Source organism: Ranitomeya imitator, chromosome 10, assembly GCF_032444005.1.
Source record: "Ranitomeya imitator isolate aRanImi1 chromosome 10, aRanImi1.pri, whole genome shotgun sequence".
NCBI lineage: Eukaryota > Metazoa > Chordata > Amphibia > Anura > Dendrobatidae > Ranitomeya > Ranitomeya imitator.
Genome location: NC_091291.1, coordinates 70447911 through 70473335, shown reverse-complemented (window position 1 = coordinate 70473335; position 25425 = coordinate 70447911). Strand labels below are relative to the sequence as shown.

Sequence of the window (25425 nt, the reverse complement as noted above, 5' to 3'; positions counted from 1 at the left end):
AACATGTAAACTGTCAGTGAACTGACCCTTGAAAGGTTTGTTCCTTTCTGCTCTTCAGTTGCTGGGTCTTGCTGCGCAGCGTTTGCCGGATTCAGGGACCGAGCGACCGACCGCGGGAAGTGCCGGACTATGGAGGACCTGTGTGGGAACTTTTCTTTATAATAAACTTTTTAGCTAAGGACAGTCTTTTTTTTTTTTTTAATGGTGAACTAGGGAAAGTGTCTGGGTGTGTTTTTGTTTTTAAATAAATTACTCCATTACTAACACCAGCTGTGTTTTTAAGCAATTCACAGCTGATACACAACACCAATAATGTATCCTATCGTGGTTAGCCAAATATGAAATAAATACCTACAAAAGAAGGGCACCACACACAAACTAACGTATAAAAAGTCCTTTATTGATAACAAAAAGACCACAAAGTGGTCATAAAATTGCCTAGACAGGCAACGGTGAGACACAACAGACACAAAACAATGGTGGACAGAGAAACCTGGAGGTAACAGCAAGACATGTATGTGCACTTGGTGTGACGATATCATATACAGATGGGATATAGGTATACTAGGTAAAGCGGCAAGGCAAATAAAAAAAGCATATAACAAAAGTAATAAATAGTCAGTACGCTAATGAATGCTCTGAACACATATCGCTAAAAAAGGTAGAAATAGGCTAAATATTGCACACAGAACCAGTGTGTACAGAATTGTAAGTAACGAGGCTAAATTAAGCCATATACACGGGTCAGTAGGCAATATGGAAGCCACAATAGCCTAACACATAACCGCTTAAGATGCCTAATAAACAAGTGTTTACCCAAACTGTGGAAAAGAGCCAGGAGTCCACCACACCCGACGCGCGTTTCGCAGGGAAATGCTTCGTCCAGGGAAACGAGCGTCGGGTGTGGTGGACTCCTGGCTCTTTTCCACAGTTTGGGTAAACACTTGTTTATTAGGCATCTTAAGCGGTTATTTGTTAGGCTATTGTGGCTTCCATATTGCCTACTGACCCGTGTATATGGCTTAATTTAGCCTCGTTACTTACAATTCTGTACACACTGGTTCTGTGTGCAATATTTAGCCTATTTCTACCTTTTTTAGCGATATGTGTTCAGAGCATTCATTAGAGTACTGACTATTTATTACTTTTGTTATATGCTTTTTTATTTGCCTTGCCGCTTTACCTAGTATACCTATATCCCATCTGTATATGATATCGTCACACCAAGTGCACATACATGTCTTGCTGTTACCTCCAGGTTTCTCTGTCCACCATTGTTTTGTGTCTGTTGTGTCTCACCGTTGCCTGTCTAGGCAATTTTATGACCACTTTGTGGTCTTTTTGTTATCAATAAGAGACTTTTTATACGTTAGTTTGTGTGTGGTGCCCTTCTTTTGTAGGTATTTAATTCACAGCTGATGTCAACCTCAAACCCCATTATCCTGATTTCCACCGCACCAGGGCACTCTAGATCGAAGGCGAAGCGCCAGAATCTGGGCCTCCTGCAGGCTTTTTTTTTGTACGCTGCGGAGAGCCCAATAACCAGGGACCTTTCCAGTCTAATAATATGAACTCACATGTCTGCTTTACCTTTGCTGGTTACAAAAAATGGGTGGACGCCACACCAGCTTTTTAAATGTATTTATTAGAGCCTGGTGAGTGTAGCTACCTATCTAATCTAATCTAATCTAATCTAATCTAATCATAACTTCTGTACTTTCTATTCCGGTGCTTAACACATGGATGGTACACATGAATGACGCATAGTAACATACCATCAACAGAGCAGAGCAAAAGAAAAGGTGCTGCTCTGTTTGTGAGGTGAAATGAAGCAGGAGAGTCACAATCAGTGTCGCCATAGATTATCACTGGGCAGAATAGCAGATAGTTAGCAACTGCCTGCCTGTAGATTTTTTTTTAGCCCCATAGGAAGAAATAACCAAAGTACCAAATAACCCCAATCAATTTTGACTGTATAGAATGGAATACGAACAGTGTTCATAGTTATGCTGCTAAATATTAATAGGAATGTAGCATATAGGTCTGTTATGATGTTGTATGCAAGGTTATCATGCTACATTTATGAAAACCTTTTGTTTTGCAGATTTCTTTCAAAGAGCTCCACCATTTCTCATCCAGCTACAGAATATTTTGAGAAAATACCCAGATGGAGGACAAATACTTAAAGTATGTGTGTTTTTTTTTTTTTTTTTCTGCTTCTCACTATTTTTTTAGCTAAAGATGTGTGCATTTTAAAGTGTACCATCTAATGTCTTATTTGCACATGTCAGTAGCAAAAATGACAGTATTTGGTTGAAAGATGTTTATTCTTTGTTTTCTTTTACAATTCAAATGCTTCTCTGCAAAATAACACTTCAAGATGCACTGCAAAAAAAATATTTTTTTTTGCTTATATGGTGCAGTATATGTAACTATCAAAGATGATTAAGGTTATTAAAATTACTGTAGAGATTTTAGTGTTTGCCCTGTATACATCTGTTTTAGTTAATGTGCTCTGGTTGGGGTATCTTCCGTCTTGATTCATTCTAGTCCTCTGACAAGGTTCATCTAATGCAGCCTATATTCCTGAATGACAACATTTCCTGACATTACTCTTGCTCCTATCCGCTAGTGATAGATCAGTGACAGAGCTGATGTTCACCTGATGCACACAACATAATATAGATCGTATATGATATATGTAACAGAGTCAGTATATGCTTTGTGGTATGTGTTTGCATCTCTCTTATCTATTCCATCCTCATGGTATCTTTTTGGATTTTGTGTGTATATTCAGCAGTCTTAGTACATCCTGCATGATTTCAGCCATGTGTGTTTGACTCTGAAATGCTGGGGACCTAGCCACAAGGGAGACTAGTCTAATAGATGGGTCCTTGGTGGCTTCTCCCCACCCACTGCCCTAGAGTGACAGGTCTTTATATAACATGCGCAAAGGGAGAAACCTGTCGGTCAGTGGCAGCGGGTGTGGAGAAGGCACCAGGGACCCGCCTGTCTGACTAGTCTCCCATGCAGCTCGGCCTCTGGCAGCTTTTAAAGTATGATTTAAATGCTGCGGCATTTCAGAGAAAATGAAACACGTATGGATGAGATTCTACAGCCAATGCCTGATACATGTTGCCCGTGGATCGGCCAACGTGTATGTGCTTTCAGCTTCCCTTTAAGTGTTCACGTTTGAACAGTTGTGTAGTTGTAGACCATATAAGTAAGCCGTTATATCATGAGTCATATTTAATGCTTATGATATGTTTAATCTGCTCAAAACACTTGTGATCCAAGAAATGTTTGAATATTAAGGCTATGTGCACACGTGGAGTATTTGCAGAAATTTCTGCATTTCTAGGAATTTGTTTGCAGCAAAAACGCATGCATTTTTTGTGTGCAATGAATACTTTTTGGAGCTAAATAAAGATATCTGAAAAAAAAGTTTTGTGGTGTAATTCCCTTGTTTAACACCTTCTTTTTCATGCTTATTTGCCCCGTCCCAGTCTAAAAATACCAGCCTTCAGCTGCCCCAGAAATGGCACTTCATATTTGAATTGCCAATTCTGGCACTTCTCTGACACCCACATTACCAAGCCTGTAAGTAAAGAGTTAAATAATCACACACCCTAGAATATTAAATTGTAGCAAGCTGCGATTTGTCATCGTATATCGGACTAGACTCAATGCAAATCAATGGATGTGAGAGAAAAATGGAGTACAGTAAAACCGGAGCGTAACCTGTCAGAATAGACTAGATATATACACATAGCATAGAGAAATATAAAATGTCAGTGGCATATACAATCAGTACAGTGTGTGTGTGTGTGTGTGCACAGCTTATTCTACGTGTATTTAAGTAATAAATGATTATTCTTCTGAAAAAAAAAATGGTGTGGGCTCCCGCATAATTTTCGTAACCAGCAAAGGGAAAGCTGAGGGCAGCTGCTTATAGTCTTGGAAGGGAGTAATACCCATGGAGCTTCCCAGGCTATTAATATCAGCTCACAACTGTATATTTAACCTATCCTGGTTCTTAAAATGGGTGACCCCAATAAAAGAAGTGGGGTCCCTTTTATAATTAATAACCAGCAAAGGCTATACAGATGGCTGTGGGCTCAAATTAATAACCTAGGAAGGGGCCATGGATACTGCCCCTCCCCTCCCCCCCCAGGCTGAAAACATCAGCTCTCAGCCGCCCCAGAAAAGGCACATCCATAAGATGAGTCAATTCTTGCACTTAGCCTTGCTCTTCCCACTTGCCCTGGGAAGTGGTGTGATAATTGTGGGGGGGGGGAGGGGGAGGTTGATGTCACCTTTGTATTGTTAGGTGACATCAAGCCCAGAGATAAGGAATGGAGTTGCATCTATAAGACCCCCTTATTACTAACCCCATGGTGAAGTTGTAAAGAAAAGAAAAAAACTTTTTATTTGTAATGACAGACTTCTTTGAGTCTAAATTAAACCATACTCATGTCATTGCCCAGTCCACTGATGCCAATGTCTCCTGTAAATGAATTAAAATAACCAATAATATTCCTCACTTTCCAAAGTGAAGATAATCCATAATGTCCCTCATCAATCCTAATGACTATGAGAGCAATCACTAATTTCTTTCTTTTAACTTTTTATTTATTTTTTTACTTTGCACACAGGCGCCGGCTGATGATTATGCCCATCATCCGCCGCCTGCTTCCGCTGTAATCAGTGACAGCAGGTGTCGGCTGATGGGAGTAGTAGTCTCATCATCTGATGCCAGTGACCTACGGTATGCTTTTTATTGCGGGTCACAGTGGCATTTGCTGCTGACAGCGTGACCCAGCAGCCCTCTGACCGACAGTAACAATCTTACCAGCGGTAACGTTACCGGTGATTCTCCTGCTGTCCCACAGATGACTGTGTGGGATATGCCCGATATGAGTTCCGTGTAAAACGCAAGGAAAAACTCAGCAAATCCACAGACCTTTTTATACCTGCATATTTTTACCAGTAACAAAATATTTATAAAATATCAAAATTCAGCATGGACCACCCATGGGGGCATCAATGTACAGTCCGTGTGCTGTTTGTGTTTAACATTATAAGGCACCGGAGAAGCTTTGTCATTTATTTTATTTTTTCATATGTGAAAATCACTGATGAAGTTTAGATGGTAAAAACTCGCACACAGACCAAACATTGATACTCGGACCATTTATGCGTATCGGAAAAACCCTTGATATTGGATGGAGGCCTTATTGACAATGTGGATTTTCTCCACAGTGTGTGGAAAAGATAAAAATCTCCTCCACAATTCTGCTACGGTAATTCACTGGTGGAACATATGCAGCATATGCCATAACGTGTGAACACAACCTGAAGGTAGAATACGAGCTGTACAGTGAGAGCTGGGCACCATTAACAATTACTTGTTTTATATTCCTTATATACTTCAGGGTAGTAGACTTTTTTTTTTTTTATCCCCTCTAAAAACCTGAACTTGTTTTTTTAAAACTTTTTCTCATTTAGGCCAGGTTCACATTGCGTCAATAGGCAATGCGCTGACGGCATCCGTTACTCAGCGGCACCAATGCTCTGTAACGGGTGCGTTAGCGCACCCATTGACTGCCACTATGTAGCGCATCGCTAACGCATCTCATAGTCTGCATGCGTTAGGGATGTGCCGTCATTCAGCGCCGGACCCTCGGACGCGGTCTGCAGCGTTTCCGGGTCCGTCACCGATAGCGTAGGTGGCGCATCTGCACATAACGCGATCTTTAAAAGTCACTAGCGTTGGTGCAGTCCGTTTAACGCATGCGTTGAATGGACTGCACCAATGCAATATGAACCCTGCATTACCTACTTGGGCTACATGTAGAGTGTTAAAACATATCGACCTTTTATAAACCCTTCTCTGATGATTTATGACCACATGAAAGTTTGGGCCGAACTTGTGGTCATAAATCAGCTGAGAAGAACAAAATTAGTTATAAACTCTTCTGCCTGGAAAAGCTCTCTGACAGATTCTCAGTTAACTCATTCTACTGTCAATAATAAGCAGTGCAACACAGAAGCTATAGAAGTAAATGGTTCAGCATTTTTAATTAAACTAAATTGCAAACATGCATGCATTTAAATATTGAAAAAAAAGAAATGCACAGGATAATGTCTCTATCCTTTTAGGAGCTGTTCACACTGCATTTTGCATGTCTCCATACCTTCAAACAGCAGAAGTTAGATGTGTTCCTGATGGAGCTATTAAAGGGAACCTGTCACCCCGTTTTTTGAGATTGAGCTATAAATACTGTTAAATAGGGCCTGCGCTGTGTGTTCCTATAGTGTATGTAGTGTACCCCGATTCCCCATGTATGCTGAGAAATAACTTACCAAAGTCGCCGTTTTCGCCTGTCAATCAGGCTGGTCAGGTCGGGAGGGCGTGGTGACATCGCTGGTTCTTCCTCAGCTTTACGTTGGTGGCGTAGTGGTGAACAAGCAGCGCGCGATCTGCGCTGTCATCCCTTTCGTCGGTGGGGGCGGCCATCTTCCTGGGGCCGCGCGTGCGCAGATCGAGTGCTCTGCTGCACGGGGCTTCAGGAAAATGGCCGCGGGATGCCGCGCGTGCGCATTAGAGATCGCGGCGGCCATTTTCCCAAAGCCGAGATGCAAACTCGGCTTTGGGAAAATGGCCGCCGCGATCTCTAATGCGCACGCGCGGCATCCCGCGGCCATTTTCCTGAAGCCCCGTGCAGCAGAGCACTCGATCTGCGCACGCGCGGCCCCAGGAAGATGGCCGCCCCCACCGACGAAAGGGATGACAGCGCAGATCGCGCGCTGCTTGTTCACCACTACGCCACTACGCCACCAACGTAAAGCTGAGGAAGAACCAGCGATGTCACCACGCCCTCCCGACCTGACCAGCCTGATTGACAGGCGAAAACGGCGACTTTGGTAAGTTATATCTCAGCATACATGGGGAATCGGGGTACACTACATACACTATAGGAACACACAGCGCAGGCCCTATTTAACAGTATTTATAGCTCAATCTCAAAAAACGGGGTGACAGGTTCCCTTTAAATTAAATTTCATACCTTTTACTCATTGAGTTCTGATACATTGGGTTCCTTTTGTGCTCCTTTTTGGTGGTGTCTGTATTATAATATTATTATAATTATTATTATTTATTCTGTCTTTTTAGATGGGCACAAGAACATAGAATAATTTGTTCGTGTCAACCTGCAAAATCAAAAAAAGTTTCATAATTTGGACTCCTTTACATTATTTAACTCCATGGCTCTGAGTCGCCCACCAGGGCAGTGGGGATACTCGGTACCAGATCCGGTCGCTCTTAAAGGGGATGTCACGGTGGCTGGGGCCCGGTCCGTGGCCCTGGGCGCCCAATAAAAGGGGGACGGGGGGAAGGTCTTTTTAAGGGAAATCTAATATATAAAGCTGAATGTGTGTATGTGTGTGTGTGTGTGTATGTCCGGGATTGGCATCTGCACCGTCGCAGCTACAGTCACAAAATTTTGCACAGTCACACGTCTGGACCCCGAGAGCGTCATAGGCTATGTTGTGAGGCGAAATTTTTAACCCCGCGCGTTCCAATTCACCAAACAATTTTGCCCCTATCTACATAATGGGGGAAAAAGTGAAAGGAAAAGTGTTGGAGGCAAATTGACAGCTGCCAGATGTGAACAAGGGGGACTTAAAGAGTGAGAGCGATGGCGACAAAGAGTATATACTATACAGTTGCTAAGGTGGGGCCCCGACATGGGATACTCACCACACACAGGGATATGAACACACACACAAAATGCGCCACACACTACCACGTGCTTGAACACATATCACCCTCAGCACACATTTCACCACACATACACCAACCTCGCCACATAAGTCGAAACACAAAAGTCGCCGCTCAAAACTCGCCACGCGCAAAACTCACCATATGCAAAACTCGTCACACGTGCAAAACTCACCTCATGGGAAAACTCGACACACGCAAAACTTGCACCCGTGGAAAAATTGCCACATGCACAAAAGTTGCAAAACATGCAAAAGTTGCCTCACACAAAAATTGCACATACTCAAAAGGCACCACACATAAAACTCGCCACGCGCAAAACTCGCCATGCGCAAACCTTGCTGCACACAACTTGCTACACTAACCTGTCACATGCAACGCGACACACAAAAAGTTGCTACACGCATGTCGCCACACGCAACTCAACACACACAACTTGACACACGAAACTCGCCCTATAACACACACAAATCTGGTATTATCCTTCAAAAATAAAAATCTGATTAATAAGCAGACAAACTACAAGAGCAACAAATGTACCATATAGGAAATATGGCAGCTGTCAGTCACATGACCTGTCTATTATGTGTATGTGTGAGCTAATATATACTGCCAGGGGGGAGGGCTTCCTGTTGGCTGGGGATTTATCAGGCTGCCAATTTAGCTTACAAATACTGAGGTAAAAATATTGACCAAATAACGTGTGAACAAGGTCTAATACAGCAGGAAATGACATACAGATATATACTATGTACAGGGGAGAGAACACACAGGTATATACTATATACAGGAGAGATGACACACAGGTATATACTATATAGAGGAGGAGATGACATACAGGTACATACTATATACAGGAGGAGATGACACAGGTATATACTATATAAAGGAGGAGATGACACACAGATATATACTATATACAGGGGAGATGACACACAGGTATATACTATATACAGGAGGAGATGACATACAGGTATATACTATATACAGGAGATGACATACAGGTGTATACTATATATAAGGGAGATGACAAACATGTATATTCTGATGTGAAAATGAAAAGGTGTGAGTGCAAAATAAGAGGAGTGAGGGAAATAGTGGAGTGATCGGAAAATGACAGCTGTGAGGTCGAAATGACAAGTGTTAGGGGGAATGAGAGGAGTGAGGGGGAAAATAAGAGGAGTGAGGGGGAAAATGAGAGGAGTGAGGGGGAAAATGAGAGGCGTGATGGGAAAATAAGAGAAGTGAGGTGCTATAACTAACCACAGATATTTACTATGCCCAGGCAACGCCGGGCTCTTCAGCTAGTTGGTAATAAAGTCTATTCGTGACGCCACCTGTGGTTTTCGGTCAGTGGAGACTGACGCTGCTTAAAGGGACTGTGTCACCTGAATTTGGAGGGAACAATTTTCAGCCATAGGGGCGGGGTTTTCGGGTGTTAGATTCACCCTTTCCTTACCCGCTGGCTGCATGCTGGCTGCAATATTGGATTGAAGTTCATTCTCTGTCCTCCATAGTACACGCCTGCGCAAGGCTAGATATAATAATATATTACACTAGATGGTGGCCCGATTCTAACGCATCGGGTATTCTAGAATATGCACGTCCACGTAGTATATTGCCCAGTCACGTAGTATATTGCCCAGCGATGTACTAAATTGCCCAGCGACGTAGTATTCAGCACAGAGCCACGTAGTAAATTGCCCAGTCACGTAGGTATATAACACTGCCCACGCAGTATTTAGCAGTGGTTGCACCATATTTCTGTAAAAAAAAAAATAAAATAATTAAAATAAAAAATAGTTATATACTCACCCCTGGGATCCAGCGAAGCTGTGTGATGCGGCTGCCATCTTCCGTTCCCATGATTGATTGCGAAATTACCTAGATGACTTAGCGGTCTCGCTGACTGCGGAGAGTATGGAGTGAGGAGTATGGAGCGGGCGCCGGAGACACTGACTGCGGGGAGTATGGAGCGGGCATCGGGGACACTGACTGCGGGGAGTATGGAGCGGGCATCGGGGACACTGACTGCGGGGAGTATGGAGCGGGCATCGGGGACACTGACTGCGGGGAGTATGGAGCGGGCGCTGGGGACACTGACTGCGGGGAGCATGGAGTGGGGAGTATGGAGCGGAGCGCCGGGGACACTGACTGCGGGGAGTATGGAGCGGGCACCGGGGATACTGACTGCGGGGAGTATGGAGCGGGGAGTATGGAGCGGGCGCTGGGGACACTGACAGCGGGGAGTATGGAGCGGGCGGCAGGCACTGTGACTGTAGGGGAGGGACTAATTGGACTGTGCCCGTCGCTGATTGGTCGCGGCAGCCATGACAGGCAGCTGCCGAGACCAATCAGCGACGCGGGATTTCCGTTACGGAACTTGAGGACAGAAAGACGGAAGTACCCCTTAGACAATTAGACACACACATACATACACACACACACACACACACACACACACACACACACACACACACACACACACACACACTCTCTCACACTCTCACACACTCTCACACACTCTCACACACTCTCACACACTCTCACACACACTCACACACACTCACTCTCTCACTCACTCACACACACACACACACACACACACACACACACACACACACACACACACACACACACACACACACACACTCTCTCTCTCACTCACACTCTCTCACACACACTATAATTCTGTCTCAAGACACATAGCGAACAGCCCTTTTTAAAAGCAAGTTTTAGGCCTGGTGACCAAGATCCGGAGTAGCAGCGCCTTGGACCTAGAGCATGTTTGCTGCATCCAAACTGTTGCCGTCTATTGAACGCAGGTGAATCCGCATGTGATCACTGAACTGTGTGGATTCATCGCATCCAATACATTCTATTGATGGAATTTTAGCATTTCTGCAAGAGAAATTGACATGCTGTACTCTGCAGAGATGCGTCGCATGTATGTCTCAGCAGGATCTGCAGGTGTCTCTGGACGCATAGTGGACATGGGGTTTGTAGAAATCACATCCACCATGCTGTCACAGCTGGACACTGCGGGATTGTCACTACATAGATACGCAATGTCAAACCTGCAGCAACTCTGGATCGTGGCCACATAGCCTTATTGGTTTTACAGTGGAGCAGTTTACATGATATGGAAACTTTATTCTGATAAGATCAATACCAAATTCATAGTTTTTTTTTTTTTTTTCGTCCTTTAGCATGAACTTTTTTTTTTTTTTTAATCATTTACTCATTTTACACAATAATAATAATAGTAATAATAAAAAGGTTCATGTTTAAGGAAGAACACCCCCCTTCCCCCCCCCCAGCATTATGTCTTCTACATATGGAAGGGAGGGTTGTGAAAGATAATGTTCTTATTGGTTGTCGTGTGCCATCCAGAGCTGCTCACTTCTACATCATGAAGTTACACCACACATAGGGCTGAGACACATGTACAAGTATTAAGCACATGTCCTGCTTACTAGATTAACGCATGTGAACCATACCTGCACGCATCTCCGCAGATCTCCCTGATGAATTTGTTGTTGTATTTTGCTGACATAAAAATGTATGCAGAATTATTCTCTAATATTTGTTGCTCTTTTCCAGGAGCTAATACAGAACGCTGATGATGCTAAAGCCAGCGAAGTGATCTTTGTTTATAATGAAGGGGAATATGGGACAGATACTCTGTATGCAATGGACCCGCATGCCATACAAGGTATTTTATTATAAGCCGTAGGAAATCCAAAACTGGTTTAGAGATGACAGTGGCCCCAAGCCATCAGTATGCTATATTACGGCTGTGTTGTGGAGCGGGTCAAAGTGCACCAAAACTATAGAATGAGAAAAATAAATAAAAATAACAGTTATAGGAAATGCTCAAGATCTGAAAAATGTGGATGTTGAGAATTAATTTAATTATTCGGAGAAGTAGGGCAGCACGAGAAAATTTGAGACTGGAGTAGGGGTTTGGTTTATGAATTTAATTTTATATTGGTGGCGGTGCGTAAGTCGGGTGCTGTGCGGCGGTGCGTAGAGTTGGGTGCTCTGCAATAGGCAAAGATTCAAATTTTACATTGAATGGACAACCAGGATAGTGACTGGCAGAGCGTGGAGTCATTAACATGGTGGATATATGGAAATATAAACTTGGCTGCTGCATTCTGGGTGGTTTAAAAAGAGGAGTGGAAAAACACTTTCAGTAAGTTTTTCCATAGTGATGATTAGGCACTCTTAAGACTCTGATTCCAGTGATGTTTCACTTACTGGGCTGCTTGCTGCTGTTTTGATAAAAATCCGTTATATCTGTTGTAGATTTAGCAGTTCTCTAATACAGAGCTCTGTATAACCCCGCCCACACTGCGGATTGGCAGCTTTCTTTTACACACTGCATAGGCAGAAAGCTGCTAATCGGTGGTGGTGGGGTTATGCAGAGCTCATGAATATGGAGGGCTACATGGTAGTAGGTTTGCTAGTCCATTATGGATAATCTCCTGCTGATTGAAAAATTTGATTTTTATCAAAATTACAACAAACAGCCCAATAAGTGACACCTCGATCTGTCTGGACATTGTGCTACTCTCAGATAGGGTGTCAAAAACCTGGTGATGGATTCTCTTTATCTAGGAGTTGGAGTGATGCCAAACACTGCAGTGGTAACCTTAAGTAAGCTTAGGTAAGTTAGTATATGGAGGGAACCAAAGAAGCTTACTATGTGAAATAATTAGTTTTAGATGGACTACACAGACAAATGACATCAATCACTAGTGTTTTGTAGTAGTGCAGAGGTGATGGTTCAGAAAGAGGCTTGTTGTCATTGTAAAGATGGCACTGATGGTACCACAATATAATTTATTGTACACCACATTATTGGTATCCAGATAAATCCATGTGAATACTTTTATGCCGAAAAAAGATAATCGTATTCTAAAAGTGATACCTTTTATTAGCTAATAAAAAAAAAAAACTATATTTGCAAGCCTTACTGATGAAGGAGCCTCTGTGCTCCAAAAGCTTACATATACAATTTTTCTGGTTGGCCAATAAAGGTATCACTTTTAGATGTATGTATGTATGTGTATATATATATATATTTTTTTTTTTTTTTTTGGGGGGGGAGGGGGCATAAGTATTTTACATAGAAATATTACTGCAAGCAGGGGCGTACATATCAAATCATGGGGCCTATAGCAGAAGTTCCAATCGGGCTTCCCATCCATGAAAAATAATTAATATTTCATGGTGGTCACAGAAGAGCATATCTCACAACTTTGCAACCTCCTCCATTTTTCCTACATACAGTATAATGGCTCAACACTGTATAAATATCTAGCTGCTTGCATACAGTATAATCACCCCCACATAGCCTTCCATAAAGTAAAGGCTTTCATATTTCCCTACAAATATTATAATGGCCCCCACATAGCCCTCCAAGTATTATCATGGCCACCATATAGCCTTCCATATAGTATACTGAGCCCCATATTGCTTTCCATATAGTATACTGCACTCCCCATAGCCCTGCAAATATTATACTGTGCTCCCCATAGTTCCCTATACAGTGTACTATACTCCTCATAGTCTACATAGTATTATGGCCACCACAATTGAAAAAAAAAAAACACAGTACTCTCCTCTCATTCTGAAGCGCCGCATACCTCAGAGCAGCAGGTTCCATGCTGAGATGTCAGGCGCCTAGCAAGAATGATTATGGAGGAAGAAGCGTCAGCTGACGCTCCCTTCTCCATCATTGCTTTCAACTGTTTAGGCATCCAGCATGCCGATAGAGTTGAACGTGCAATAATGGGTGGGGATGAGTCCCGTGCCAGTTGTGGCACAGGGGTCCCCCAATTCGCAGGCCCCATAGCGGCCACGAGGCCTGCCACCATTGGCTGTACGCCATTGACTGCAAGCCAAATCTGCTGATAGTTTGTCTGGAGGTGGCTGTGTATATGGATTGAACTGAGCCCTGCCTAAAAATCTGGGTTACAGGTAGAAATCGGTCACAGGAGCGCTGAAAGGAGACACTGACACTGGATACAGTTTAGCCACATTGCGTTTCATCAGGGACCTGATGAAGACAGCATGTCCATTGAAACGCGTTGTGGCTAAACTGTATCCAATGTCAGTGTCTCCTTTCAGCGCTCCTGTGCCCGATTTCTACCTGTAACCCTGTGTCTATCCTCCTTTGGAGGTTTTCAGCTGAAGTTGCGGCGGTTCCTGGCACTTCCCTTATCCCTGGGGTTGCCTCCTCAGCACTCCTAAATGACCGCCTTACTTTGACTCTGCCTTTAAAATCTGTCTGACAAACCGAATGATTGTACCAGAGAAATAAAATATATGAAGGACAACTCCATTATAAGGAAACTAAGGAGTATTCATTTAGGATGACTACAGCAGATAAGGAAGAGGAGACTATCTGTTGTTGTAAATGGTTAACTTAGACTTACTTTATAATCTTTGAGTTGTCATATTGGTCAAAATCTGTAATTCAATGATCTGTAAGATAAACCGGTTAGATTCAAGTAGGTAGCGCAGGATATACACTGCACAAAAAAATAAAGGGAACACTAAACTCCCACATTCTAGATGTCACTGAATGAAATATTCCAGTTGCAAATCTTTATTCATTACATAGTAGAATGTGTTGAGAACAATGATCATTGTTACGTTTTAATGTAAATCAAAATTAATATCCCACGAAGGTCTGGATTTGGACTGATGCTCAAAATCAAAGTGGAAAATCAAATTACAGGCTGATCCAACTTCAGTGGAAAAGCTTCAAGACAAGGAAATCATGCTCAATATAGTGTGTAGCCTTCACGTGTCTGTATGATCTTCTTACATCCTTACAATGCCTGGGCATGGTATTGATGAGGCGGCGGCTGGTCTCCTGAGGGATCTCCTCCCAGACCTGGTTAAAGCATCAGTCAAATTTTGGGCAGTCTGAGGTGCAACGTGGCGTTGGTGGATAGAACGAGACATGATGTGCCAGATTGGATTTAGGTCTGGGGAACGGGCAGACCAGTCCATAGCATCAATGTCTTCATCGTGCAGGAACTGATGACACATTTCAGCCACATGAGGCCTAGCATTGCCATGCATCAGGAGGAACCCATAGCCCAGTGTACCTGTATACGGTCTCACAATGGGTCTGAGGATCTTATCCTTAATGCCTAATGGCATTCAGGGTACCTCTGGTGAGCACATGGAGGGCTGTGCAGCCCTTCAAAGAAAGGCCACCCCACACCATTACTGACCCAGTGCCAAACCAGTCATGCTGGAGAATGTTGCAGGCAGCAGAACATTTTCCACGGCGTCTTTAGACTCTGTCACATCTGTCACATGTGCTCAGTGTGAACCTGCTCTCATCTGCGAAGAGCACAGGGCACCAATGCCAAATCTGCCAATCTTGGTGTTCTCTGGCAAATGCCAATTGCCCTGCACAGAGTTGAGCTGCAAGCACAACACCCACTTGTGGACGTCTGGCCCTCATACCACCCTCATTGAGTCTGTTTCTGACAGTTTGAACAGACACTTGGATGTAAGTGGCCTGTTGGAGGTCATTTTGCTGGACTCTGGCCATGCTCCACCTGTTCCTCCTTGAACAAAGGAGGAGGTAGTGGTCCTGCTGCTGGGTTGTTGCCCTCCTATGGCCCCCTCCATGTCTGCTGATGTACTTCCTGTCTCCTAGTATCTGCTCCATGCTCTGGACACTGTACTGACAAACACAGCTACCCTTCTTGACACAGCTCACATTGATGTTCCTTCCTGGATGAGCTGCACTACCTGAGCAACGTCTGTGGGTTGCTACTGTACCTGTAGGAGTGAGCACAATGAAAAAATCCAAAAGTGACCAAAAACAGCCAAAATGGATGAGAAGAAAGGAATGGTCTGTGGTAACCACCCACAGAACCACTCCTTTATAGAGGTTGTCTTGATAATTACCTATCATTTCTACCCGTTGTCTGTTGCATTTGCACAACGGCAGGAGAAATTGATTCACAATCCGTGTTGCTTCATAACTGAAGAAAAAACCTATATAAAAAAAACAATAATAAGAAACAATATAATCCATGAATACCATATAAATACCAATCCTTCCAAAAATGTATTCAAACAAGGCAAATAATATGTAATGAGTTTATTAATTCATAATCAAGATGCACAATGGGGGACCAGGGTGTGCAAATTGGAATGACATTAGGGGAATACCTTATTCAATATACACTGCGTGCAGAATTATTAGGCAAGTTGTATTTTGATCACATGATACTTTTCATACATGTTGTCCTACTCCAAGCTGTTCAGGCTGAGAGCCAACTACCAATACAGTAAATCAGGTGATGTGCATCTCTGTAGTGAGGAGGGGTGTTGTCTAATGACATCAAAACCCTATATAAGGTGTGCGTAATTATTAGGCAACTTCCTTTCCTTTGGCAAAATGGGTCAGAAGAGAGATTTGTCGGGCTCTGAAAAGTCCAAAATTGTGAGATGTCTTGCTGAGCGATGCAGCAGTCTTGAAATTGCCAAACTTTTGATTTGTGATCACCAAACAATCAAGCGTTTCATGGCAAATAGCCAACAGGGTCGCAAGAAGCGTGTTGGGCAAGAAAGGCGCAAAATAACTGCCCATGAATTGAGGAAAATCAAGCGTGAAGCTGCCAAGATGCCATTTGCCACCAGTTTTGCCATATTTCAGAGCTGCAACGTTACTGGAGTAACAAAAAGTACAAGGTGTGCGATACTCAGGGACATGACCAAGGTAAGGAAGGCTGAAAAATGACCACCTTTGAACAAGAAACCTAAGATAAAATGTCAAGACTGGGCCAAGCAATATCTTAAGGGTATGTGCACACGTTCAGTTTTTTTCACGTTTTTTTTTTGCGATAAAACCGCATTAGAAACTGCAGACATATGCATCCTATCATTTAGAATGCATTCTGCAATTTCTGTGCACATGGTGCGTTTTTTCCCCCGCAAAAAAACGCATCGCGGTAAAAAAAAGCAGCATGTTCATTAATTTTGCGTTTTTCTTGCTATTCTATGCATTTGGGAAAAACGCAAGAAAAAACGCGCAAAAAACTTGCAAAAAAATAGGGGGAAAAAACGCATGCGGATTTCTGGCAGAAATGTCAGGTTTTTGTCTGGAAAATTTCTGCCAGTAATCCTGACGTGTGCACATAGCCTAAGGCTACTTTCACACATCAGGTTTTTTGTTTCAGGCACAATCCGGCAAGTTTTTAAAAAAAAAAAAACGGATCCGTTTTTTTCACGCAGGATCCGTTTTTTTGTCATAGAGTTGTATTACAAACACGTTTCATCTGTTTTTTCTTTTCCGGCGGACGGAGAAAATGTCTCTCTCTGTCTCTCTCTCTTCCCGTTTTTTACAACATTATCCGAATTCAGCCTGAAACAGAAAACCTGATGTGTGAAAGTAGCCTGAGGCTATGTGCACATGTTCAGGATTTCTCGCAGAAAAACCTGAAATTTTCTGCAAGAAATCCGCAAGAAATCTGCATGCGTTTTTGATGTGTCTTTTTCCGGACATTTCCCAATGCATTTTGTAGTGGGAAATCCGCAAAAAAGAAAAACGCAAAATGAATGAACATACTGCGTTTTTTACTGCGATGCCTTTTTTTCGCGGAAAAAAACGCATCATGTGCACAAAACATGTGGAATTCATTCTAAATGATTGGATGCTTATTGTATGTGGTTTTTTTTTCCGGTTTTATAGCGTTTTTATCGGGAAAAAACGCGAAAAAACAGCAACGTGTGCACACAGCCTAAGACTGACTTTTCAAAGGTTTTACGGACTGATGAAATGAGTGACTCTTGATGGGCCAGAAGCTAGATCAGTAAAGCGCAGAGAGCTCCACTCCGACTCCAGCAAGGTGGAGGTGGGGTACTGGTATGGGCTGGTATCATCAAAGATGAACTTGTGGGACCTTTTCAGGTTGAGGATGGAGTGAAGCTCAACTCCCAGACCTACTGCCAGTGTCTGGAAGACAACTTCTTCAAGCAGTGGTAGAGGAAGAAGTCGGTATCGTTCAAGAAAAACATGATTTTCATGCAGGACAATGCTCCATCACATGCCTCCAACTACTCCACAGCGTGGCTGACCAGTAAAGGTCTCAAAGAAGAAAAATAATGACATGGCCCCCTTGTTCACCTGATCTGAACCCCATAGAAAACCTGTGGTCCCTCATAAAATGTGAGATCTACAGGGAGGGAAAACAGTTCACCTCTCGGAACAGTGTCTGGAGGCTGTGGTGGCTGCTGCACGCAATGTTGATCGTAAACAGATCAAGCAACTGGCAGAATCTATGGATGGAGGCTGCTGAGTGTCATAAAGAAAGTTGGCTATATTGGTACTAATTTTGGGGGGTTTTGTTTTTGCATATCAGAAATGTTCATTTCTAAATTTTCTGCAGTTATATTGGTTTACCTGGTGAAAATAAACAAGCGAGATGGGAATATATTTGGTTTTTATTAAGTTGCCTAATAATTCTGCACAGTATTAGTTACCTGCACAAACAGATATCCTCCTAAGATAGCCAAATCTAAAAAAAAAACCACTCCAACTTCCAAAAATATTAAGCTTTGATATTTATGAGTCTTTTGGGTTGATTGAGAACATAGTTGTTGATCAATAATAAAAATAATCCTGTAAAATACAACTTGCCTGATAATTCTGCACACAGTGTAGAGTAACATGCATCTCCGATCAGGAAATTTACGGTAATTGTCATTCAAAATATTCAGAGACCGCTTGCTAAAAAAAAAAGTGCCAAGTTCTGTAAGGGGCTCAAAAGTAATAAATACAATGAGTCATGAATTCATGAAGTGCAATGAGCCTCATTATTATACATATACTGTATTGAGAAAATATCCAAGTGGAAAAAATGTATTAAATAGAAAAACTAGCAAGCTCAGGTGTGACTAAATAGCAGCCACAATCAATCCTGATCAGTCATAATCAATTCAGCACCATTAATACCAACCGAAATGGAGCACCACTGATTGCCTCACACCACTCCAACGCATGTTTCTCATTTGCTTTGCTGTCAAAGTGTGATTGACTTGTAGTGGTAGTGTTTAAGAGTTCCCTTTATTTTACGAGCAGTCTAGTCATGGAGTTATAACCTCATATTCAAAAGAGGGAAATATGGCAGAAGAGAGATCAAATACTTTAGTTTAGTGAGTAGCGCCATTTGTGATGCTAGGAGAGGGAATGAGATCCTAGTTGGAGGTAGTATGGAGAGAATATACAAGAACTCCAGAGTCATCTTCTGCTATTGGGTCAAATGATAACACTGAAGAAGACATGTAAGAAGGTGTGCTGTGTGGCATTTGTGCAAGAAGACTGCCATCTACTGTCCAAACAAGACCCTGTGGAACCAACCAGAAAATGGAGAGTTTCAGAGAGGAAAAGTTTGAATGGAGCACCGGATCAGATGACCTTAATGACGGGACATGTATCAAGGAAGATGGTGAAGCTGCAGCAGAAGACCTGAGGCAGTGGGCTGTGGTGTGCCAGTAAACAGAACCTGAGTAACTCCAAGCGAGTTCCGGAATCCAGACAACATTTGTCAAGGCCTAAAAATCCAACCTATGCCTGTCAAGACCTGACGTCCAGACTACGTTCCTCAAGAACCAAGGTCCAGCCCTCATCTCACCAGGTACTAGAGAAATCAGCCATTGGTCAGGCATCAAACATCCGGGAGAGGATTCTGGTCAGGGATGGATGCCTGCGGTGATGAACGAGAGGCACAAGTGAGCCGGGCTGTTGCTTTCAGCACCTACGAACATTACAGGGGTTTGTCTCTGTTGGTACAACAGACAAGGTGGGGGCCTATTGAAGCGAAAGCAGCCCAGCGAGCCTTGTTAGGCAGCAAGTCCTCCTGACAAAATCCAACGGGAAGAACCGAAGACCGCCGCTAGGGCCTATGTTAGAAGAAGAAAGAATACAATACCTTTTTTTTTTTTTTTTTTTTTTTTAGTAGGATCCTAGAATCATAAAATGTTAGATTTGGATGGGACCTCAAGGGTCATCGCATCCAACCCCCTGCTAAATGCAGTGCAGGATTCACTAATCCATCTCAGACAGATGTCTGTCCAGCCTCTGTTTGAAGACTTCTGTTGAAGGAGAACTCTCCACCTCTCTTGGCAGCCTGTTCCACTCATTGATCACACTCCATGTCAAAAAGTTTTTTCTAATATCCAAAATCCATTGCTTCTCGTGTTTCCATGTGCAAAAGGAAATAAGTATGATCCCTCTACACTGCGACATCCCTACATATATTTGTAGACCGTTATTAAGTCTTTTATTATCCTTCAGTTTTATAAGCTAAACATTCCCATATCCTTTAACCATTCCTCCTAGGACATACCTTGCAGTTCATTCACCATTCTGGTAGCTCTTCTCTAAACTTGCTCCAGTTTTTCAATGCCTTTTTTAAAATGTGGTGCCCAGAACTGGACACAGTATTCCCGATGAGACCTGACCGAGGAGGAGTAGAGGGGGATAATTACTTCACGTGATCTAGACTCTACTTCTCTTAATGCATGCATGCATATAAGCATACATGCATACACACATATAAGCATTCATTCATTTTTGGTGCTGCATCACACTGTTGACTCATGTGCAGTGTGTGATCTATTAGTATACCCAAGTATTTTTCACACGTGTGTTGCTTAGTTCTATTCCTCCCATTCTTTAAATGTAATTTTCATTTCTGTTACACAGATGTAGAATCTTGCATTTCACTCTATTAAATACTATTCTATAAGTCGCTGCCCATTGTTCAAGCTTATCTAGATCCTTCTGAATTCGTTGTGTCTTCTCTTGTTTTCGCTATCCCTCCTAGCTTTGCATCCTCTATAAATTTGATTAGTTTATCTTTAGTTACCTTATCTAGATCATTTATAAAAATGTTGAACAACACTGGGGCCAGGACAGAGCCTTGTGGTGCCCCACTTGAAACACCATTTCAACTGGTATCATCCATTTGTCAGAAGTTATAAGAATGTATAACCAGAAGCTTAGGATTCTTTTTACGTTTTGTTATTGTGTATTTCGTATTGTAATTATCCTGTTTACCATTAATTGCCATAGCTATTGTTACCACAATTTTTACTATATCACGGAAATAAATATATAAATACAAGTCACATAAATATGTATAACATGTACAACACTAACACTTAACCGTGACGGGTTTAGGGCACACCACAGTCCTTGTAACTCCTTACACAGACTCTCATCAGAATTGTATTGTAATGTTCGGTATCCAGATTGGGAGAGCAAAAAGTTTTATATGATCTAGTCTGTAGGGTTCCAATAAGTTACTGAGTGCTACTAGCAAGTAGATGCCTGACGTGTGATTGGCCGGTAGAGGGAAGGCAGAAAATGTTTGTTGGGGAAGGAAAAAAAAGCACTGAAATCTGGATAACGGTGTAGTTTTCAGAATTAAACCCTATTGGTAGCTTTTGTTAATTTTTATTTGCAATTACAAAAAATGTAAAAAAAAATTTATAAAGTGTTTATGTTTAACCCCTCTGTGACCTTAGACGTACTATCCCGTCGAGGTGCCCTGGGCTTATCTGACCCTGGACGGGATAGTACGTCATAGCCGATCGGCCGCGCTCACGGGGGGAGCGCGGCCGATCGCGGCCGGGTGTCAGCTGCTTATCGCAGCTGACATCCGGCACTATGTGCCAGGAGCGGTCACGGACCGCCCCCGGCACATTAACCCCTGGCACACCGCGATCAAAGATGATCGCGATGTGCCGGCGGTGCAGGGAAGCACCGCGCAGGGAGGGGGCTCCCTGCGGGCTTCCCTGAGCCCCCCGCAGCAACGCGATGTGATCGCGTTGCTGCGAGGGTCTCCTCACCTCCCTCCCTGCTCGAGCCCCGGATCCAAGATGGCCGCGGATCCGGGTCCTGCAGGGAGGGAGGTGGCTTCACAGAGCCTGCTTAGAGCAGGCACTGTGAAGGCTGCAGCGCTGCATGTCAGATCAGTGATCTGACAGAGTGCTGTGCAAACTGTCAGATCACTGATCTGTGATGTCCCCCCTGGGACAAAGTAAAAAAGTAAAAAAAAAAATTTCCAAATGTGTAAAAAAAATAAAAAAAAATATTCCAAAATAATGAAAGAAAAAAAAAAAATATTATTCCCATAAATACATTTCTTCATCTAAATAAAAAAAAAAACCCAATAAAAGTACACATATTTAGTATCGCCGCGTCCGTAACGACCCGACCTATAAAACTGTCCCACTAGTTAACCCCTTCAGTAAACACCGTAAGAAAAAAAAAAAAAAAAACGAGGCAAAAAACAACGCTTTATTATCATACCGCCGAACAAAAAGTGGAATAACACGCGATCAAAAGGACAGATATAAATAACCATGGTACCGCTGAAAGCGTCATATTGTCCCGCAAAAAAAGAGCCGCCATACAGCATCATCAGCAAAAAAATAAAAAAGTTATAGTCCTGAGAATAAAGCGATGCAAAAATAATTATTTTTTCTGTAAAATAGTTTTTATCGTATAAAAGCACCAAACCATAAAAAAATGATATAAATGAGGTATCGCTGTAATCGTACTGACCCGAAGAATAAAACTGATTTATCAATTTTACCAAACGCGGAACGGTATAAACGCCTCCCCTAATAGAAATTCATAAATAGCTGGCTTTTGGTCATTCTTCCTCACAAAAATCGGAATAAAAAGCGATAAAAAAAAGTCACGTGCCCAAAAATGTTTTCAATAAAAACGTCAACTCGTCCCGCAAAAAACAAGACCTCACATGACTCTGTGGACCAAAATATGGAAAAATTATAGCTCTCAAAATGTGGTATTGCAAAAAATATTTTTTGCAATAAAAAGGGTCTTTCAGTGTGTGACGGCTGCCAATCATAAAAATCCGCTAAAAAACTCGCTATAAAAGTAAATCAAACCCCCCTTCATCACCCCCTTAGTTAGGGAAAAATAAAAAAAAATGTATTTATTTCCATTTTCCCATTAGGGCTAGGGTTAGGGCTAGGGCTAGGGTTAGGGCTAGGGTTAGGGCTAGGGTTAGGGCTAGGGTTAGGGCTAGGGCTAGGGTTAGGGCTAGGGTTAGGGTTAGGGCTAGGGTTAGGGCTAGGGTTAGGGCTAGGGTTAGGGCTAGGGTTAGGGCTAGGGTTAGGGTTAGGGTTAGGGCTAGGGTTAGGGCTAGGGTTAGGGTTAGGGCTAGGGTTAGGGCTAGGGTTAGGGTTGGGGCTACAGTTAGGGTTGGGGCTAAAGTTAGGGTTAGGGTTTAGATTACATTTACAGTTGGGAATAGGGTTGGGATTAGGGTTAGGGGTGTGTCAGGGTTAGAGGTGTGGTTAGGGTTACCGTTGGAATTAGGGTTAGGGGTGTGTTTAGATTAGGGTTTCAGTTATAATTGGGGGGTTTCCACTGTTTCGGCACATCAGGGGCTCTCCAAACACGACATGGCGTCCGATCTCAATTCCAGCCAATTCTGCGTTGAAAAAGTAAAACAGTGCTCCTTCCCTTCCGAGCTCTCCTGTGTGCCCAAACAGGGGTTTACCCCAACATATGGGGTATCAGCGTACTCAGGACAAATTGGACAACAACTTTTGTGGACCAATTTCTCCTGTTACCCTTGGGAAAATACAAAACTGGGGGCTAAAAAATAATTTTTGTGGGAAAACAAAAAGATTTTTTATTTTCACGGCTCTGCGTTATAAACTGTAGTGAAACACTTGGGGGTTCAAAGTTCTCACAACACATCTAGATAAGTTCATTGAGGGGTCTAGTTTCCAATATGGGGTCACTTGTGGGGGGTTTCTACTGTTTAGGTACATTAGGGGCTCTGCAAACGCAATGTGACGCCTGCAGACCAATCCATCTAAGTCTGCATTCCAAATGATGCTCCTTCCCTTCCGAGCCCTCCCATGCGCCCAAACAGTGGTTTACTGCCACATATGGGGTATCAGCGTACTCGGGACAAATTGGACAACAACTTTTGAGGTCCAATTTCTTCTCTTACCCTTGGAAAAATAAAAAATTGGGGGCAAAAATATAATTTTTGTGAAAAAAATATGATTTTTTATTTTTACGGTTCTGCATTATAAACTTCTGTGAAGCACTTGGTGGGTCAAAGTGCTCACCACACATCCAGATAAGTTCCTTAGGGGGTCTACTTTCCAAAATGGTGTCACTTGTGGGGGGTTTCAATGTTTAGGCACATCAGTGGCTCTCCAAACGCAACATGGCGTCCCATCTCAATTCCTGTCAATTTTGCATTGAAAAGTCAAATAGCGCTCCTTCCCTTCCGAGCTCTCCCATGCGCCCAAACAGTGGTTTACTGCCACATATGGGGTATCAGAGTACTCAGGACAAATTGGACAACAACTTTTTGGGTCCAATTTCTCCTGTTACCCTTGGTAAAATAAAACAAATTGGAGCTGAAGTAAATTTTTTGTGTAAAAAAGTTAAATGTTCATTTTTATTTAAACATTCCAAAAATTCCTATTAAACACCTGAAGGGTTAATAAACTTCTTGAATGTGGTTTTGAGCACCTTGAGGGGTGCAGTTTTTAGAATGGTGTCACACTTGGGCATTTTCTATCATATAGACCCCTCAAAATGACTTCAAATGAGACGTGGTCCCTAAAAAAAAAATGGTGTTGTAAAAATGAGAAATTGCTGGTCAACTTTTAACCCTTATAACTCCCTAACAAAAAAAAAATTGGTTCCAAAATTATGCTGATGTAAAGGAGACATGTGGAAAATGTTACTTATTAAGTATTTTGTGTGACATATCTCTGTGATTTAATTGCATAAAAATTCAAAGTTTGAAAATTGCGAAATTTTCAAAATTTTCGCCAAATTTCCGTTTTTTTCACAAATAAACGCAGGTACTATCAAAGAAATTTTACCACTATCATGAAGTACAATATGTCACGAGAAAACAATGTCAGAATCACCAGGATCCGTTGAAGCGTTTCGGAGTTATAACCTCATAAAGGGACAGTGGTCAGAATTGTAAAAATTGGCCTGGTCATTAACGTGCAAACCACCCTTGGGGGTAAAGGGGTTAAAAAAAAAAAAAAAAAAAAGCAGGTAAATTGGCCTCTCTGGTTTAGCACCAGCTATCCCCCATTACTATGGTTTGTGTTTTGACTGCAGGGGTAACCTCACATAGACAGTGCATATCACCACAGTAGTCGGCCATTGAGCCCCATGGCTTAAGATGTCTATTATGGGTTTTTTCCCATTAACATAGCCTAGGTAGACCTCAACTATGGGAGACAAACTGAGAAAAAAAAATCCAGAAAATCACATTGTCTGTTTTTTTAACATTTTATTTGCATATTATGGTGGAAAATAAGTATTTGGTCAGAAACAAAATTTCATCTCAATACTTTGTAATATATCCTTTGTTGGCAATGACAGAGGTCAAACAACGTTTTCTGTAAGTCTTCACAAGGTTGCCACACACTGTTGTTGGTATGTTGACCCATTCCTCCATGCAGATCTCCTCTAGAGCAGTGATGTTTTTGGCTTTTCGCTTGGCAACACGGACTTTCAACTCCCTCCAAAGGTTTTCTATAGGGTTGAGATCTGGAGACTGGCTAGGCCA

At 42.5% G+C, this 25425-nt stretch overlaps 1 protein-coding gene across 1 annotated transcript in view; it reads left to right on the top strand.

The window, feature by feature from the left end:
• LOC138651521 (sacsin-like) overlaps positions 1–25425 on the top strand; it is a 163540-nt gene that overhangs the window by 63644 nt on the left and 74471 nt on the right. The window contains exons 4-5 of the mRNA XM_069741786.1: positions 2105–2187; positions 11390–11501. Of these exons, the coding sequence (XP_069597887.1) occupies positions 2105–2187; positions 11390–11501 (195 nt within the window). The remainder of the gene's footprint in view (positions 1–2104; positions 2188–11389; positions 11502–25425) is intronic.